At 36.5% G+C, this 20,202-nt stretch overlaps 1 protein-coding gene across 3 annotated transcripts; it reads left to right on the top strand.

Moving 5' to 3' along the window:
* Nucleotides 1-1,862: 1,862 nt before the first annotated feature.
* On the top strand, nt 1,863-13,609 carry LOC105057600 (uncharacterized). Of its 3 annotated transcripts, none has more exons than XM_073248549.1 (3): nt 1,863-3,149; nt 3,313-3,491; nt 8,030-13,609. In XM_073248549.1, exons 1-2 carry the CDS (start codon nt 2,537-2,539, stop codon nt 3,465-3,467), a joined length of 768 nt encoding a protein of 255 aa, XP_073104650.1. In that variant the 5' UTR covers nt 1,863-2,536; the 3' UTR covers nt 3,468-3,491; nt 8,030-13,609. The 3 variants fall into 3 exon arrangements, with proteins under 3 accessions (XP_073104650.1, XP_073104649.1, XP_010938553.1); XM_073248548.1 differs by lacking the exon at nt 8,030-13,609 and adding an exon at nt 3,683-3,803; XM_010940251.4 differs by lacking the exon at nt 8,030-13,609 and having other exon boundaries at nt 1,870-2,309; nt 2,523-3,149; nt 3,313-3,803.
* Nucleotides 13,610-20,202: the final 6,593 nt, after the last annotated feature.

Raw genomic sequence — 20,202 nt, 5'->3', positions numbered from 1 at the left:
AATAAAATAATAAATAAAAAATAAATTATTAAAAATTTATTATATTTACATTCAATAATTTATAAAATTTATACTTATCTTAATTAAATTAACAGCATTAATAAAAATATTTATCTCATATGAAAAATCAAAATTATTCTTGAATGGAAAAAAGAATGCACATATTTTCTTATATTCTTATTATTATGCTATTTAAGATTATTTTGATTTTTTTTGATTTTTTTTTCTGACGTGGTATTTAGTTTGATTTATGTTTAATGATTTGATTAATATTTAGCTATAAGTTAAAGTGTTGAAAAAAATAAATCTCAAAAATTTCAAATTATTGGATACAAGTATAATTTATCCTTAATTTTGAAAAAAAATTATAATTTACTCAATAAGAAAATCATCCTATCCCAACATGCCTTCCTTCTCATACTCCTCATCAGGCCCATGGCTGAGTAAATAATCGAAACCTGAAGAAATCCATCCAATCCGACCCAATAAACATCGATTTCGATTGGCTGAAAGATATAAATTGGATGGAATTAGGTCAGGATTTGTAAATAATCAGTTATTAATGGTTGGATTCGGTTTCTACACTTTTAAACCGTACGAAATCGAACACAATCGATGTAGTATTTTAGAAACTCACTTTCATTTTGGGATAGCATCATTTAAACTTCAATACTTCCTTCTAAAAAACACCATGTCACCCATCTGGATTCATAAAAATATTAATATTAAATTATTAATGAAAGTACATTAATTTGATACAATTCTAGAGTGAAAGCTTTCAGATGTAGTTACTTTCAGATGAGTAAATCTTTTCTTTTTTTATTTTGTTTTGTACAGATTCAAAAATAAGTCCAAAATATTTAACTTGTAAGATTTAGATTTTTTTTTATATTAAATTGATAAGAAAAAAAAGTAAATAAGCTTAAGTGGGCCAATATTGAATCTAAAATCAATATTAGATCAACATTAAAGTCCAAACTAATACAACCCACTCGAATCTGCTATAAATTGTTCATTTTGATTTTAAACGGTTTATACGTGATAAATAGTCAACAATAGATTGAATTTTTTTCAATCTGATTGGATTCGGTATGATGAAATTTTTTTCTTAATTCGACTAAATTCGACTTATGCTCAACCCTAATCATGCCTAATGTTGTGCAATGGAGGCGTAGGGTTCATAGAGTTGAGATGAATAAAGATAGAATGTAATGGACCTAAAGTGGGACAAGATGATTTTTTTTAATTTTTTATTTTCAAGGAGACGGGGGATATTTGGATATTAATTCCATTACAACGTAGATGCTAGCTTAGAACCTTGGGTTAGCATCTTCTCACTATCATTTTTGATTATTATTAAGCTCCAAATGGATGTTATTATCTAAAAGTATCCTAAGATTTTAGATTTAATATGCAAAACTATACAATCGAAAATTAATTCTTATTTTGTTAGAGATTAATGGCTAATATGAAAAAAAAATATTGTAAAAATTGTTTATCAGTTTACCGCTGACTGTCTTTTTTTTTTTATTATTCCCAACTGTTATAGAAAATTAAATATATTATTCTATTGATTGAAACGTGCGGCGAGCCGGCGACGTATAGCTGTCTGTTGTAAGATACCACTGTAAATAACTGAATACTGTTAAAAAAACAACGCTATCTGTTAATTAGTTCCTCTTGCTGAATCAAAAACAAAAAAAAAAAAAAAAAAAAAAAAAAAATTTCTGGAGTATCTAAGACCTTTTTAAAAATTGGGTTGGATCTCTCTCTCTCTCTATATATATAACAAGGGAGCACGTCAAAATTCATATCAAGAAAAAAAAGAAAGAAGCTCCATCTCTATCCTTATCAAGAAAAAAAAAAGAAGAAAGAAACTCCATTTGAATGCGAAAATTCAACGCTTAGCTAGACTCCTCTCTCAATAATTGCTCATCCTTCGAAGAATATTCGCCGGACAGGTCCTTCAGGATTGAGGACTCTTAGCTTCACTTGCTTTACCAGAAATCCCGTCCTCAGAATTTAGATACCACGGGCCCTCTCTCTATCTCTCGTGTGGATGCGACTCCTTCGTTCCTTCCAGATCCTAATCCATTGATCCATTCTCTGTCCCACAGTATTTAAGTCCCCTCACAAACTTGGAAAACAAGAAGATCAAACTACGTGTATGTTTCCTGAAAACTTTATTATTGAGTTAAGACGGCAGATAATAGCAATGTAGACTCCTCTCCTGTTTCTTGAAACTTCTTCCAACACTCCTCCTCGGCGATTTACACCTTGAACACAGCCAGCAACGCTTCTTCATAAAGGTAGCCACTCTTCCCATATTTCCTCTCCTTAATTTTTTTTCTTTTTTTTTCCTTTCATCAAGAAAGAAACAGGAAAAAAAATTTCTTTTTCTGACTGGTGGAAACCAACACAAAATTTTTGATTCATAAAGGTGATCTTTTTGATGGTTTCTTTGTAAAGTATAATTAGAGCCAGTAGTTGTGATGACAAAATTGCTTGATTTCTTTTCCCAGTTTGGAAGGGCTTGATGGGGGGAAAACCCTTGTGGGTTCCTCCCACATTGGATTTCTCCTTGTTGAATAAAATCAAAGTCTCTCCTCCTCTCAGGCTCCTCCCCAATACCCCCAACTTGATCTCAGAACCTGAACACGAACCCAAATCCATCACACTCCCCTCGCCACCCCAACAATCCCTCCCCAACAACCCCTTATCCGATCTCATCACCTTCTTTGCCAAGTCTTTCCAATCCATTCTACAGTCCCGGCCTGCTGCCCCGGCCCGCCGTCCGATTTCTCGATCGGAGGCCGGGTGCTTGGTGCCCCTCTTTCGGCCCTATGTTGCCAAGGTGCCATGGCACGGAGGTGCGAGGGCCTTCCTGTCGCAGTTATTCCCACGTTACGGCCATTACTGTGGTCCGAATTGGTCGAGCGGGAAGGATGGAGGCTCGATGCTGTGGGATCGGCGGCCTATTGATTGGCTGGACTTCTGCTGCTACTGCCATGATATTGGCTACGACACGCATGACCAGGCTAAGCTCCTCAAGGCAGACCTCGCGTTCCTCGAGTGCTTGGAGAAGCCACGAATGGCGACCAAGGGAGGAGCCCATGTCGCTCTTCTCTACAGGGCGATGTGTATTGCGGGTATAAATGCAATTCTTGTTCTTTTCGGTACTTTAGCTTTTACTATGTGAAGTTTTCTATCTGGATCACCAAGTTTGAATGTAATTTAGATTACCTATTTGGGGAATTTGACAGTAGAAAACTAGATTCATGATATTTTTTTTTCTATTATTAAATCTTGCAGGGTTAAGGTACATACTCATACCTTACAGGATGCAGCTGTTGAGATTACAGGCTGGGCCATCATTCATGGAGGTGTGTGGGAATTTGATGAGTAAAGTAACAATGCCAGGAAAGATTGCAACTGCAAACCATAAGGAGAGAATCGAGAGATTGTGAATATGTCTACGTAACTCCACCTAGGTTGGTCTGGTGAAGCTCATCCTCTTATAATCTGTTAATTCAATGGCTTGGTATTCTTGAGCGATAAGGAGCACTGCAGCTGCTTATGACCATGGGTTCAGTTAGCAAGATGCAACTGTTTTCAAATTTGATTTACATAGTTTCTTGCTAGATTGCACATATTGTTAATATTTTTGCCTCTAATGTTGTAGGTTAAAGGAAACTCAACTAGCTAATGCACAATACTAGTTACTTGACTCATGTGTAAAGGTACACGGAGCTTGTTATAAACCCTTTGATAGATTAACATGAGATCAGTTGATAATTCTAATATGGGCATTTCCTCCATTAAATGTCTTGCATTGTCATGAATCTGTTGATCCTCTTTTAAATTTTATGGACTTCCTTCAAGTCCACCATCACATACAGCACTTTCTGGGATGCCAATTGAGGACCCCAACTTTAAGGTCTGGTTTTTGGAGGGTTAAAAACTTATCCATGAATCTATATTTTTCTAGATAATTATTTTCTAGGCAACATTTAGACAGGAAACTAACCTATCTATGTTCTTTTATGCATTGAAAAATGATTTGAGAATTTGTTACCTATGTGCTTTTGCATTACTAGTTTCCTAGATAAGTTGCTAAAATCTATCCATATTTTCCATATTACCCTTTAGTATATAAATATTATTGTATATAATAATATAGTATAATATATTATATTAAAATATATTATATTTTGTATGCTATAATACATAATATTATATAATATATATTTATAAATATGGATAACATATGCTATACATATAATATAATGAAATAAATTATCTTATAAAATAAAATAAAATATATTATAATATAGTATATAATATTAATATATATTAAAATGGTATGTTATTATGTTATATTATATTTATTATAATAATATAAGCTATTAATATTACATTATAATAACAAAATAAGATATCATACTGTAACATCATCTTGTTATAATCATATATTATATTAAAATAATAAAATATTATTTTCTAATAATATTATTATATTATATGTGAGATAGTATTATATTATTATTATAAGATTAGGGGCATATTAGAAATTAAATTAAAAAAATTATTATTCCAATTGATGAGAAAATGATTTACCCACCTTCTAGGTGGGAAAGACTTTTCCCTATTTTATGGATAAATGCTATCTATGTAAAGAAGCGTGAGAATATAAGTTGGTCAATAGGAATATTGACCAACTTTCTCATGATATTTATCTACAAAAAAATGGACCCTTAAAGAAACTTGCATGGAACACTTGCAGCAAAATAACAACCAAACAACATTTTTGTGCTTTGAAATGGTTAGCTTTGATGTAGAAACCTAGACCACCATCAGTCCAAAAGCTTCTAAGTTGAATTTTTGGAATAATCACAAGTTACTTGAAGCATAAAAAAAAAACATTATCTCACACTCCAGAGTGTGTAACTGAGTCTTCTTAGAATCCTCATTACCACCTCAACATTTCAAGTGAGAGAGGAGAGAACAACCTGCCATCTACAACCATATGATCAACTTTGGCAGAGTGGCCCACTTGCATTCGTGTTAGCCTCCAACACAACAAGCTCCACCGAAAGCCCAAAATCCAGCCCACATGCTGATTGCAAGACACTTTGTGACCCAAGGTTTTGAAATGTGGTTTCAATGTTGGTTTTAGCCCTTCAAATATACATTTAAATGCATACTTAAAAAATAGAAAACAACTAAAAATTGCTCTAGTTTGAATTAAGGATCAAGGTCGCATACGTTATGCCAAATTGCCAACCATCAACACTAAATCCGCATCTAGCATCCACCCTTATTCAGCTCAAAATGCTTGATATAAGGTAGTATTAGCATGTATCTATTAGTGCCAGTTTAGTATTAAACCTTAAGGTATCCAAACACCTCCCTTTTTGCTTTCCATTTCTTCATTCTTGATTCATGTGCCATACCCACCCTTGGTTTAAATTTGTACATGTTTCGTACATCTAGCATCTATTTATTATGTAGATGGGGCACCATTTCCTTCATGAGCCAAAAAGTCCCACCCAAGGTCCATGGAACCAAAACAGGGAACCGTGCTGGCCGATTGATGGTACGAGTCAGTACAGATCCATACCAAACCGGACCGGTGCAAACCAACATAGAAGAGAAGAAGGGAACCAAGGAGGAAAAGAGAGAGGAGGGGGAACGGGGGAAGGAGGGAGAGGGTGATCAAAGGAGACGCCGACAGTGGCCACAGGCAGACCGCGAGCATGCTTGGAGGGCTGTGAACTCCACCAAATCTCAACCTAGAGAGAGATAGAGAGGAGGGAGGAAAAAAAAATGAGGGAGGGGAAGCCGACGGAGAGGCCGTCGTAGCCATCGGATGATGAAATCGCGACCTGTGGTACCATGGGCGTGAAACAGGGGCAATCGCTCCTGTTTTATGAAATTTTTTTTATGGGCCGACTTCAATATTCATCATCATTTTTAAAAAAATATGATGAACAAGGGCGGTCACCCATGTTTCATGGCTGCGGCTTCGTCTGCGCATTTTTCACCGTCCGATGGCTACAACGGCCATCCAGCACCCTCCGATGTCCTCTCTGCTGGCTGTACCTCCCTTCGATACCATCGCTCACCCTTTCTCTCTCTCAATTAAATGCTCTATCGAACGACACCAAGCCGCAAAGACCTTCGGTGGCACCGTCCCCTCTTTCTCTCCCCTCCTCTCTCTCTCTTCCTCTCTTTCCATCTCCCTCATATAGTGTTCCGATTCGTCCGACCGAACCATCTCGGTTTATCATCGGTACGGTTCAAAATATCCTGAACCGTCTAATTTGGGATGGTTCGGTGAACGCTAGCCCCACCTATCCCACTTAAAACTAGTTGGGAGAGATCAAAACCAAAGCTAGTTGATTTGATACTAGGTAGGACTTGAGTTGTTTTTTCTATAAAACAGAAAAATAGCAATAGTGCAGGGGCACACTCTCTTTTCTCGTAGGTTCTTTCATAGGGGTGTGCCTCAACCTGAACTAGAGAGAAAGAGAGGGAGGGGGGGGGGGGTGTCGAGGAGGAAGGCTCAACCTAGGTCAAGCCTTTGCGAATTTGCCTTCACACCAAGACCTTGCGCATCTAATAAGGCTTCAATCCTTTTCTCCACCATTAATTTGTCCAAGAAAAAGACAAATCGGGGTATTAAGATCCATCATCAGGAAATTGAAAAAAAAAAATTACATCCTAGTATGGTATTGGGATGCCAAACCATCCTTGGACCCGAGATGGTAGGGATATGGTGGTAAGTATTGGATTCAAACCCTTGGCCTTAATCACTTTCAAGATGTAAAAAATAAAGTTCTTGAATGTGAATCACATTTTGTTATATTGTTATTTTATGAATCTTTAATGACATTGTTTCTTTTTTGCAATTAAGTGTGGATTCTCGAAGTCTTGAAAAAGAAATTTAGTAGGTGATACTTGAGATGTTGCTCAGCATGTTAAGTGGACAAAAGTTTGTTCAAGTGTCGAGGTTTCCAAAACAATTGACCAAAATAATCTCAATATGGTTAACATGGTGATCTCATGCTTATCATGTGTTCACATAAGTATGTGTAAATAATCAAATTTGTGTAGGATACATTTGACAATAATAAATTTGTTGAAAGTGATACTAATTTAATAATATGAAGTTTAATTATGTCGTAAGATATCTAGAGTGTCCCAAGTTACTAGATATTTAAGAAACCCATAATATGAAGTGCCTGGTATAGTTAACTTTACCTCATTTTGATAGACGAGTCTAAAAATGGCCAATGGTTGTCATGCACTTGAACTTTGGAGGGGATGGACAAAGTTCTTGTTGGGTGAGAGGTAATGTTTAACGGACTTATGGCTAGTTATTTGGCATTGTGTCTCAAAAAATCCTGATGCCTTTTGAGTTAGACTGGTTAAAATGTCATTATGTTTCTTGTGTAAAAATAACTAGAGCATGAGCTACCAGATACAAGGGTTGATTGATTGGAGACTTGGAGTTGCTAACATTAACATTTAATGATATTTATTGCTATATGAATGTCAATGGCTGGTAGTTCTGGAGTTTGTTATAGTTCATTCTTTACTCAGTGGTGTGAATGTATATCAGATTTTTGGTTTTTTTATATAGTATTTGCTGGATACTTGGAAGTAATAGAGAACATTGCATTGCATCTGTAGACATATTTCTCTTCTACTTGATGAGCAGCATAGAAATTTGTATCTATGTAACCTCCATAGAGTTCTTATCTGCAAAAGTATTTGCAGAGTCAATCCAGTTGACAATATGGGTACTTACATCATCCACATATTGAAAGGGAAACATTTAATGGGTTTATTCAAAATGATCTAGCATAACAGATAGATGTCGTCTCTGCATTTTAATATGCATGTGCATAAGCTTATGGTGTATGACCAGTTGGACAAGCTGCCCCACAAGTATTTAGTACCCTGATTCAGTGCGAAATGAGTAGAAGGATATCTTATGCTTCTGTATGTCATTATCTTCATGCAGAATACTCGCTTTGAGGGGCTGGCAGTTATGGGTGTATTGCGGATTAATTGGTTTACCAGGTTTTTTTTTTTTTTTTTTTGATTTATGAGTCTTTATCTATTTGTTAGTTGAGAATGAGCGTAGGCTCAATGGTAAGGTTGCTCCGCTCTAAGCTGGGTGTCACAGGTTTGAAAGATGGAAACAGCCTCTCCACTCACAAGGGTAAGGCTGTGTACGTCTAACTCCCCCCAGATCCTGCAGTGGTGGGAGTCTCATGCACTAAGCTATACCTTTTTCCCCATCTTTTTATAGGCTCCTCAAAGACCGGATAATAAGATATGCAATTATAGGCATCTTATCTTCTAGTCAAGAATAGACTTTTTATGTTAAACCCTAGTCATTATGAGCTTGTTGTGAAGCCAGTTGGCTGATGCAACCTTAGGTGTTGTCCAGCCAACTCTTTTCTAATCTTATCCAGATTGATTGGTTCTATCCTGCTTATGAGCAATTGTGAGGCATTTATTAAACACATTCTGATTTAAATTAAAGATTTGAGTCTTCATTTCAAATAAGTTATCGTGCATGTACTGCTAAAGATTTTGGATATACGAGGATTTAATGAAATTCTGAGATTTAGAAGTCAAAAAAAAAAAAAATTCAAAATTTATGTCTTTTATTTTGGAACCAAATGGTTATTGTGAACAAAAGGTCACAGGTTGCCAAAGCATTAATGCTGAATAATTTTTAAGACTGAATTTTGCATGGGATGGGGATAGGATCACCATGTAGGTTGATTGGGAATGAGTCCTAACGATAACAGGCCTAGGATTAGGATGGGCATGCCGAGATTAAGAGAAGGAATATTGTTTAAGTGAAAGTATTATGAGATTGAAAAGTTGAAATATTTCCATTTTGCCATAAGGGGTTATTTGGCTTGAACACGTTACCTACCAAGGAAATTTTTAATTTCTGCTTTAAGGATACCGACCATATTGGATGATAATTAAACCCTGAGTTAATTTGAGGACGTAGAGATTAATTTCTCAATATTATCGGTAGACTTTGGTGTGGGGATGCCTTGAGACATTTAACAGAGATTTAGTGGTTGTTGCTGAGTTGCTATAATCAAATCTGAGGAACTTTGACACACAAAGCATTCAAATTCCACCAGCTCTATGCACATGCATCCATGGGCGGAGCCAACTAAAATTTGATCCACAGTATAGAGATAGGAATGGGAGAATCTGCATAATATGCCCACCTCTAAAATTATGGAAACCACTATAGTATGATTTGCTAAAATAATAGGAAGTTGCGGAAGTGGGATATTGGGTTTAGCTGGCTTTCTTTCTTTGACTGGATGTAAACGTGCATATTTACTTAAATTTTGGCATTTAAATCCTACTCTTATTTTCAGAAACTTCATCCTACCCAGGTCTCATTTCGATCTGGGTTTCTCTTCCAAAATAGTGGGTGAAATACCAAAAGAAGAAGAGGAAAAAAAGGAGAAAAAGGTTTTCTCAGCATAACGGAATTGTAAAAACTCTGCACCTCTTGTTTTTCTAGTTTTTGGTTCGTGTTTGTTTTTGATTCACTACCTTTCCCTTTCATAATCCGATGTATCTTTTTCTCTCTCAAATAAGAAGTAAGAAATCTGGTAGGAAGAAGGTGGTTCTTTTCAAAATCCTAGTATTTGGTTTTGTTTGTGATTTTTTCCCCCTGATTTCTATCTTTTTACCGGTTTGTTGTTATTGCTTCTGTTTTTTAGTCCAAGTGCCTTCACTCTCAAAGTAACAGAGGAGGAAGGGGAAGGAGAAGAAAATGAAGAATAAAACAAACTATCCAAGTATAGGTGTTATATATTGGATAATCAAAAGCCTTTTGTATTTGTATTTAACCTAATGTTATATGGATTATGGATACTCTATTTTTTTGTAATAGAACAAGGATAATAACAAGATAATAAAAAAATCCTGATGATGTAATATTACTCTTACTATTTATGTTTAATTTCACTGTTTCTCAAATTGATTAAGAATTTAAGAGTGACTTGGACTATGCATCTCTTGGTAAATGCTCCTTGCCCTCCTTGAACAAATTCCTGGCTTCGCCACTGCACACAACAGTTAAAGACATAGAAACTCGGTTTTTTATTTTCATTATTAGCTACCGATTAAATATTTAGAGGACAATTATCATTTTCTATGGGTGCTTGCTGGGTAATTCGTGGACTGAGTTGAAGCACATGTTTATGAATCATACTGTTCATTTCTCATCATTGCAAGGTTGATGACTGACAAATTCTATTCTCTCATGAATGCTTTGAGTATTAGATAGAGGTATTCTCCCATTCTGTTTTGGGTCATGATGAAAGTCACATTTATTAGAGCAGTTCAAGCATGCGTTCGATACTGGGATTATGTCTTGTATATTCTTGAGGAAAGATTGTCTTCTTTATCATCTGAAGAAACCGGACTTTAAAACACAAGGCTTAAAACATTATAAATCCTTCCATAGAAAGAATGTTCCAGACACAGGATGAGTCTTTTTGGGAATACATGTCTAATTGGAAATACAACTCAGAAGAGCTTTAGTGTACAAGGAGTGTATCCACTCTCGTTCTTTAGAGCAACGACATATAGAAGTTTCATGTAAATAATTGAATTAACAGAGAAGTTCATGTGAACGCTAACACCTATGCTATAGCACTCTCAGTATGCTTCAGGAATGCAAGCTATACCTAGATGACAACCATGTATTAATTAAAACACTTCTTTAGAGTGCAACTGTGAAACTTTTAGGAAACTAGAACAGGCAAAGTTCATGGTTGAAATCAGTTGTTTGTATAAATTTAGAAAGCTTTGCTGACTCAATATGATGAGGGCAGCTGACTTTTGGAGACTCAATGATGGCGTCTTTCCGCATGCTTTACATATTTATCCTTGGAGAGGCACTTCATCCATAGGAAATTGTGACAAGGGAGTTCAATGATAAGCCAAGGATGCAGTTTGTCCATTTGGCTAGTGGGACCTTATCAAGTGCAATCTTTAAAGCGTCAGACCTTCAAGATCTCGGATGATGCCTTGAAGCAACTAATTGCTGTTTCTTAGAAAGGACAATCTGCTAGTTTTGTGTGCTCTTGTAGCAACAGAGAGTGCTTGTAGTTAAAGAGAATGAAGATATCAGGTTGCAGTGAAAGAGACCAATGTATGAGACATTCAACAGAGTTATCAGCAACTAAAAGTAAATATAATCAAGAGCGGGGGAGAACTTTTTTCAGTTTGTAAATACTATGCTTTTAGGTAATCTGCAAAGTCTCGTTCATCGTTAAATCTTTATCATTGATTTTATAATAGCTCACTAAGCATATGAAAGACCAACTGAATAGATTAGCTTTTGAACATATGGGGATGGCTATTTGAAATTTTGAACTGATGAATGAATAAAAACAAGTGCAAAATGAAGCTAGTAATTTTTGAAGAAAAAATAAAAAGACAATTTAATTTCTGAAATTTGGAAAGGTTTATTCATATAAGTTGTCACTATACATTTGTTTCAGTACCATATAGCCCATTGGCACGTATTTTGTACGTGTGAATAACACAATGGAATGATATATTTGTATTGTTTAAGATCAATGAGAACAAGCATTGGGAAATGGTGGTTACTTGTAAGCAATCTAGGGAAAACAGTTTGTAAACTAAAACTCATAAAATATTACAATCATAAAAAGATGGTTTGCTTATATAAGTGAATTGGTATTCAGAACATAAGTCTTTGTTTATAAGGACTCGTTCATGTTGTAAGCATAATCTGTTTTAGTGAAATGTCCTTTCCCTTTTCCTGGAATGCATCAAACAGGCTATCCGTTTAGTGAAAACCGGAATGCTTTTGCTGAATTATTTGTTCATGGCTTATCTAATTCATTATTGTCACATTGGTGGGGACTGCTTCATGGGTGCAAGTGGATGTGCATAAATGGGCTGCTTGTGTTTTCTCTATCATTTCCTTTTGATTAACATGACCACAATTTGACTGATTTTTGCAAATGAACTTTAGCATCACGAAAAAATTACATTCCAAAAGACAGTCATTTCAGTATATAGAATAAAAGTTAGATGGTATCATGTGATAGTTAAAGCAATTCAGAGACGGAAACATCAGTAAATCTGCTGGATGGAGACCAAAAGCAGTTTCCAGTTAAAGGGGTCTAAGACTCTGAAGTAGGTTTTCTTTGCTGAAGTTTGCACAAATCAGGAATCAAAAGCAACCATAGAAGCAAATCAAGCAATTGTTTTCAACTTGGCTATGGCACGAAAGAAAAAGGTCATATGGCATGCTTTAATTTTGTCTAACAATTTCATGCATGCAAGTGGGAGTTGTGGGTGGAAATGATAAATATAGTGATGATTTTCCCCCTTTTCTGGATAATGGTGGTATAGATGGTCTAATAATCATCACATAGCTACCAAACCTTGTCTAGCTCAACCCTAAGCAGCTATGGTCAACCAAACTCGAAAGCTCTCAAGCTAATATGTCAGTGTTCTGAACTGCTGTTGTATTCGGCCAGGGTCTTGGAAATGGAGTTCCCTGCTGGACAACTGAAAACGTTAGACACCCTCTTGGGTACCTCAAACAAGTGGGGTGCAACCCTCTAATGTTTGCAAAGATTCTGAAAACATTGGAAGGGAAGAGGGAAATTTCTTTTGCAGAAAGTTTGAAGCCACAAAGTAAAATTAAAGAACAATATATGCAGTCTTGTTTGATTTTCTTTTACTAGCTTTATTTCCTAAGAGAATTTACAGGTTGTTTACAGAGTTTGTAGAAAATAAGGTTGTTCATGCTGCAGAAGATCGAGAAAAGGAAGTGAGATGGATGGTTCAGTTCTCAGTGATCTATTAATTTACGCAAAATTTACTTCCATTTCTTATCTATGTTTTCAATTTCCAAACAATTGAGAAGGACCTGACTCCTTTATTTTCCTAAAAGCTAGCAAAAGTGCTTGCATGTGCTAGTAGTTCTTTTAATAGTAGTTCGGAATTTCATAAAATATTAAATATTCGTTTTATGTAACAGTAGTAAGGTGTCTTCATTCATATTGATAGCCAAAATAGATTCCTTTTCCCTCGTTTAAGTTGATTTCATGAATCAAAATTCTAGGTAATTGTAGTTAATCACTTCTGATTTTCTTTCATATCTACAAATTCTAAAACTCTCATCAGGGTAGCAATCATTAGATAGGCTTACATCTAACAGCAATGGCATTAAAAGTATTAGAGGCAATGGCATTAAAAGAATTAGATTGAAAATTATTGAAAAAAAGAATTCAAGGGGGTAATCAGATTATTACCATTTCTTTCTTCAACCATTGGATTTTGGTTTCAATGGTACAATCTCTTGCCTTTTTGGTGAGAGGTGGGGGTTCAGTTCTGCAGGATATCGACCCTCTTCAGTCCCCGATTATATGAAGCTCAAATCATGCGGGCATTGGCTCAATTTTCCCAAGGGATTGGATTCTAGCTTGGGAGGGATAGAGTGGTGTAGATTAAAAGGTGGGGAATAGCCTCTCCCAACTCAGAAAATAAAAAAGTTTTTGCACTACATTTTATTACAATTAGTGGATAATGCAATGTATATGGTCTTTCTCATATCGATGCTTCTTATATCAATCCAACTCTATTAGCATGGTTGAACCAAGGATGAGCATTTATATAGGAAGATTTTAGGAAACTTTGTAAGGTAAAATGTGTAGAAATATCCGGAGACTACATAAAACAGTTCATACGGGGCGAGTGCAGCATAACTAGCGGGGTTTTTCTTCCCAAGCGCAACGCCAACATTAACTTTTACATGAATAAAATATGAATAATACACGCAATTATCTGGCAAGTGGTGAAAGCAGGTAATCAGTGGAAGGGATTGATTTTTTTTTTTTTTCCCCTTCCCCTCATTCAAGGAAAACCTTCAAAGTATCCATCCTAAAAAAACCATAAATACGGCAATCATCCTTCAAGAAGAGCACAGAATCCTTCACTTTTAGGATTGCAAAATTTGGAAGCTTCTTTACTTGGTCAGAATTCTTCCATTGGATTACTAATTCTCTCTTAAGTTTCGGTTGTTTGAAGAATTCATCCATGGATAATATATCAAGGTATCCAAACGGATCTTACAAGTAGAACTTCTAGCCTCTTACAACATCCCACTTGATAAAACAAATTTTAAAAACATGTTAGATTACCCATTGGCTCACATGGCACTTTGTTGGTCTGAGTGGTTTACCAAAGTAATGTCATTTCAAAATTTTTTTATGAAAATAATATATTTTTAAATTTATTTATCAATCTAATGCAAAAACAAAAAATTGTCATTTAAAATAATATTTTGTAACTGAGAAAACATCATTTCAAATGAGGCTTTTTATCGAGTTAACTCACGCCCTTCCCCAACAAAAAAAAAATGTTGCAACCACAAAAAAATACATGGCTAACCAGCTGAAAATGATAGTTGGAATGGCGCCTCTAGAAGTGCCATTCGGAACGGCACTTCTGGCCCTTATTTCCTGACACCCCCTAGCTTCTTCCTTCTCCTTCCCATTGATGCCCCCCATCTCGACGGCTTCCTTTTCGCCCCACGGCTTCTTCCTTCTCCTTCCCATCCGATGCCCACCCTCCTGCGGCTTCTTTTTCCTTCTCATCTGCTCCACTCCCCCACCCCCACCCTCACCCCCCAGCGGCTTCTTCCTTCTCCATCCGACGCCCCCTCCCTTCCCCCCACCCTCTGGGGTGGCTTCTTCCTTCTCCTTCCCATCCGATGCCGACATTCTATGCGTAGAGCCCCCCACTGCCCTTCTTTTTTGCTTCTCTTTCTTTCTTCTCCTTCTAGTCGATGCCGTACACTCAGTCTTCCATTTTCAGATAATTGAAAAAGCTGTCCGACACCATAGCGACGTGCCCAACACCGGTGATGCATAATCGTGACGCCGCAGTAATCTTACAATTATCTAATTTATCTATAAATGTAGCACTCGATTGTGTGTACTTCATTAATGTAAGTGTTTTAGTAGGAAAATAGATTCACATAATACCTAATTAATGTATCAATGTATTGTTCAATGTAAGTTGTCATATTAGGATTAATGTTGTTTGCTATATTCTTGAATAATTGAATTACTAAAATTAGTTGTTGAATAATTGTTTGCTATATTGCTATGACATTTAGACAATGGAATTCACAAATGTATTCATTGAATGCAGATGATTTTCTCAATATTACTCTATGGCAATCTAGTTTTTATATCTTTTTATCAAAATAATTATTAATTCTAAATATTCTGATTTTGATACTGTCATAGGATTTTTTGAGAAAATGGCTAGTGCTCGAGTTCATCTACTATTGTATTATGATGGTATAATACAATATAACGAAGATGGAGTGCAGTACAGTTAGCCTGCGAATCGGATGGTTAGGCTGTCTTCATCATTATTATGTCAATAATTGTTGGATCATTTATACAGTGGTATTTCTATAGACAGAAAAATTGAAATCAAATTGAGATGAAAATCTCCTAACATATTGGGACAGTTAATGCAGAGCAAGTATGTCTTAGTTTCAATTGATGACAATGAAGATATCCAAAAAATATTGATATTTTCTTTAAAATTTATTGAGTAATTTAATTACATCTCTTGAAATAGCAAGCAATAAACTTACACAAGTTAGCTCCACTGGTCAACAAGATTAAATATTCATGTTGGCCATGGGAGGAATATGTCACATTAAGGTGCCAGTTGAGGGGACATACTCAAAAAAAAAATCTATAAGGTATTTTTGATTATTTTACCCTATATTTGAATCAAGCATCTCCAAATATTTTTGAAACTTGCCATATTCCCTCCACCTCTTACCATCCTGTCTTTAACCACCACAACCTTTGGCCATCCTCCGGCAAAACTACCACATTTACAAAACCCATAAACTGCCATATATGGGATTGCTCTGGCAACTCTTCACATGTGGTGCCTATCTTTATCTTATCTCCTTAGTTACTTTGTACCATTCTCCAACCACTTTGCCCATCCTTCGACACCACTCACTTTATCTCTAATAATCCAAGCACACAACATCCAATAGCTCCAACCCATACAAGCCCCGACAGCCAATAAACTCTTCCTCCACACCTTATATCTTAATCATCTCTACACAAACTTACAAGTATCAGGTCAATTTCTCTATGTTAAGCTATTTATAATAAAAAGCCCTTCTTTGCCTATATATATTGTTAAAATAATGAAAGAGTTAACTTCTGACAGAGGTGGGATCACTGTATGTAGGCGGCCTAAAAGCATCATTTGGAATGGCGCTTTTAGAAGTGCAATTTGGAATAGCATTTTTAACTACACGGAAAGCACCATTCAAAATGGTGCTTCTGTATTTTTTTTTTGTTGTTCTACGTAAGCTGCCATGCTAGATTGGAGGGGTGGGCTGACTGGACAGAAAGTGCCATTTCGAATGGTATTTTTTTAGTAGAAACTGCTATTTCAAATAGTACTTTTGGCTTTTGATGTGCAAATTTTAAAATTTGTAAATAAACCACAAGCGCACAGTGTGCAGAGTAGCATGACCAACGAGTACAGGTCGATCCCACAGAGACTTGGTTTAAAAATAATTTTCAAATCTATGCTCAAGCGAGCTTTAACGAAAATCGAAAATCGAAAGTTGTTTGCTAAAGACAATAAGACTAAGGATCTAGGGTTTTTGAATCCACTAGATCTAGATTAGAGAATTCTACCCAGAATTTTTCTTATTGATCCTAACGACTACTCCTCTTGTTTTTTCCAAGCATAGATTATGAAGGGACTAAGGCCCAACGATAACCCATCAAGATTCTTTACAGGGGAGTAGTAACTAGGATCCCTTAGGGTTTTCTCCTCCTATGCACTGAATCAAGCATGAACTATGAAGGGACTCTGACCCAACTGTAGTTCATCAAAAATTCTTGGCAAAAGAGGAAGAAAAAGAAATCCTAAGAAAAAGAAAGAACCCTATGTAAAATTCCTACTCATGATCTAGCTTCATCGCAAATCCTAGAAGGGATGCTTAGCTAGACATGATCTAAATCTACTTGCAAAATTTAAATGCAGAAAAATAAACTACCCTAATTTCATAAATTAAACTATCCTAATTGCATAAATTTAAACTGCATAATTTAAACTAACCTAATTGCATAAAATTAAATTGCATAAATTAAACTATCCTAATTGCAAGAAAAATAAATTGCATAATGTAAAGAGATAAAATTGCATAAAAATAAGATTTTATATATAAAAAAAAATTATTACAAAAATTTCAAAGCTCGAGGCTTGAGAAGAAAGCTAAAAACCCCACTATCTAGGGTTACAAGCTTGATCGGAAGGAAGGAATCATTAAAACAAGGGTCTTTGGGGGCTTTTTATAGGCATTTGGGGGTTATAAGATTTTCAAAACTTTAGATGTGGAACTAAGAGATTTTAGATGGCTGTTAGGGGGGTTTAGGGGCTCAAATCTCGCTCAAAAAGTACTTAAATCCATCAAGAAACCCTAGAAATTATTTCAGCCGTCCGATCTTCATCTAAAGGACCCAATTCATCTAATAAATCAAGCCGGGAGCGATTCTGGGCCGTCGGATCACGATCTGGATGAAGCGCTGCCGTTGGATTGCGCTGCAGAGATGGGATCAGGTCGGATGCGTCGCGGACCGTCCGATCAAGGCGCTGGAAGATTTCATCCGTTGGATCGTGCTGCAGAAGGATCCCGTGTTGTCCTAGTGTTTATTGATTCTTGCAATTGCCTTGATTACGGTTGGATCTTGACCAGCTGCGATGGTGGCCGTTCGATGGCACAAAAATATGGAGCGTTGGATCTTGATCAGAGAAGATCAGACCTCGAGTAATGTGAAGTTACCAGGTTGCCCTTCGGACCTTCTTCTCTCTCCTCATGAGCCCTGGACCGCGCGTGTGGATCGGGCTCGCGATGCGTTGCGATGAGCTGAGACTCGCTGATTGGCTGGTTTATGGTGCGTCGATGGGTCCATGGTCCAGGCGCCTGTTGTTGTGGACCAGGCGGCTAACCAGATCACCAAATCAGTTGATTTTTGATCAATTTTGACCTAATTTGACTCGGATTTGACCCAATTGAGTCTTCTTTCTTCATTCTTCAATTCCTGGGTCAATTTAACTCCGTTTTGCGTAAAATTTACATCGTTGGAATCCTCTTTCCTTATTCTTTCTATTGATGACCTCTTCTTCTGCAAAATATAATAACAAGTATCAATTTCCTAATAAAGTTAGATAATTTAGATATTAATTGATACTTTTTATGTCAATTTGTGACATAAATCAGCTTTTATATTACTTTAATAAATAAGTTGAAAGTTGCATCATTTTCGTAAAAATTTTTTACAAAGGCTTTAGTTTGGTAAACAACTCTTGTTGGTCCAATGCGGACCTCATTGATTGGCTAAGTGATATTTGAGGCTTGACTAATACCATTGGAACTGCATTTTGTTAATTTGGTCATCAAATAGATATTAAAATCCTGCAACACTTTAGGAATTTAGTTATCAAACAATAAATAATTTTTTATTGGAAACTCTACTTGAGAAGGTTTTACTATTTAAAGCTCTACTGAAAAAAATTCCAACGCTTAATGAGACGTAAGAGTCTTTGCATAGTCTCTTGATGACTTGGGGCATGTCTTTTTTTTTTATTATTATTATTTTTCAATAGAAGAGGTTTTACTGATTGTGCAAGATGCATAACTCTTCTCCAAATACTCTTAACTCTATGGTATATGTTGTTAGGATAGATCCTATCACTCAACCGTCCTCATCCAACTGATCTCAATCGGAGGCCTACCTTGGTAAAAGCCGACCTTATCAAAAGATCATGATCTCCAGAAAGTCGGTCTCACCAAAAGGCCGACCTCGTTTGAAAATTGAGGTCGGTGAAAATCTGACCTCAACATCACCTGAACGTGATGAGTCCAAGTTGAAGACTACATCGGCCAATGACTGGCCTGTTTCTTTAGTGGCATCGGCAAGAAACCGATGTCAGCTGCCTATGGTGCTTGATACTTCAGATCGATCAACTACCGATCTGACTTTCCAAACTTACTTGGCAAGCCTGGGACTGCTGGCGCGCGGGGTACTCACCGCAGACCGCTTCCAATCCCTTTCATCTTGCCTCGGCTAGTGCCCGATCTGGATATCGACATCGGCTGAACTACCAGAGGTCAAGTAAGGCTATCATGCAGTCACATCGAGTCACATCAAGTTGCATCATTCTGAGATCATACCCTAAGTGGTCTGCTCCATGCCGTGATAGAATATCATAAAGTCATTAATTATGCCACACACGTGCGATAAAGCTCACAGCTACGGCCACCAATGTTGGGAAATGTGTCCTAAAAAGCCAATCATCAAGCTGTTGACGGTTGAGCAACCAAGTATTGTAATTGATTTGTTAATAAATAAAATATATTTGGCATTTTCATCATAAGCTTTCATCTTCTAATGAACTCCGTTGTTATGATGAAGTCCTTAGGACTATTTAAGTTCGATAAAGAGAGGATTTATCGATTAGTCCTTAAAACTGTTCACGACCAAATGATAGGCTGTTAATAAGGACGACAGCTTCTATCAAGCATAGGTCGCTGTAGGCCATATGGGTTGGTTGTCCTCTTAACCAAGGAGTGTGGAGACACTGGTATGGCATACAGGTGAGATGTAAGGGTACATCATCATTGAACGTGACCAACTCCAGAGCATTCTGCTGTCGAGAATGTCTCTGATGGGATATAGGTATAAGTGTCCCTTAGACTTGAGATCACCTCAGTGACTTGCAAGCAACTCACTGTGCTTTGGTACTGGACTAACTGAATTTCTAATTCAGGGACGGAAGGCTTCTGGGCACAGTCAAGTACTTGCGAAGTCAGAGTGTGATCGAGATGGGATTGACCACTCCAAGAGTTGGAGAAGAATGAGTCGCTGTATTTCAATTTAACAAAACCTTGGCCAGGGTAATCCATCAGATGGATTTGATATTTTGAAATACAATGTGGACAACCTGATCAGAGTTGACAGTTGAGCTCTGGGGTGTCCTATGATCATTTTGGTCAAGGGGATGAATTATATGAAAACTATATCCGCATGGGTTCTA

This window comes from Elaeis guineensis, chromosome 14 (genome assembly GCF_000442705.2).
Source record: "Elaeis guineensis isolate ETL-2024a chromosome 14, EG11, whole genome shotgun sequence".
NCBI lineage: Eukaryota > Viridiplantae > Streptophyta > Magnoliopsida > Arecales > Arecaceae > Elaeis > Elaeis guineensis.
This window is presented reverse-complemented; position numbering and strand designations above follow the sequence as displayed.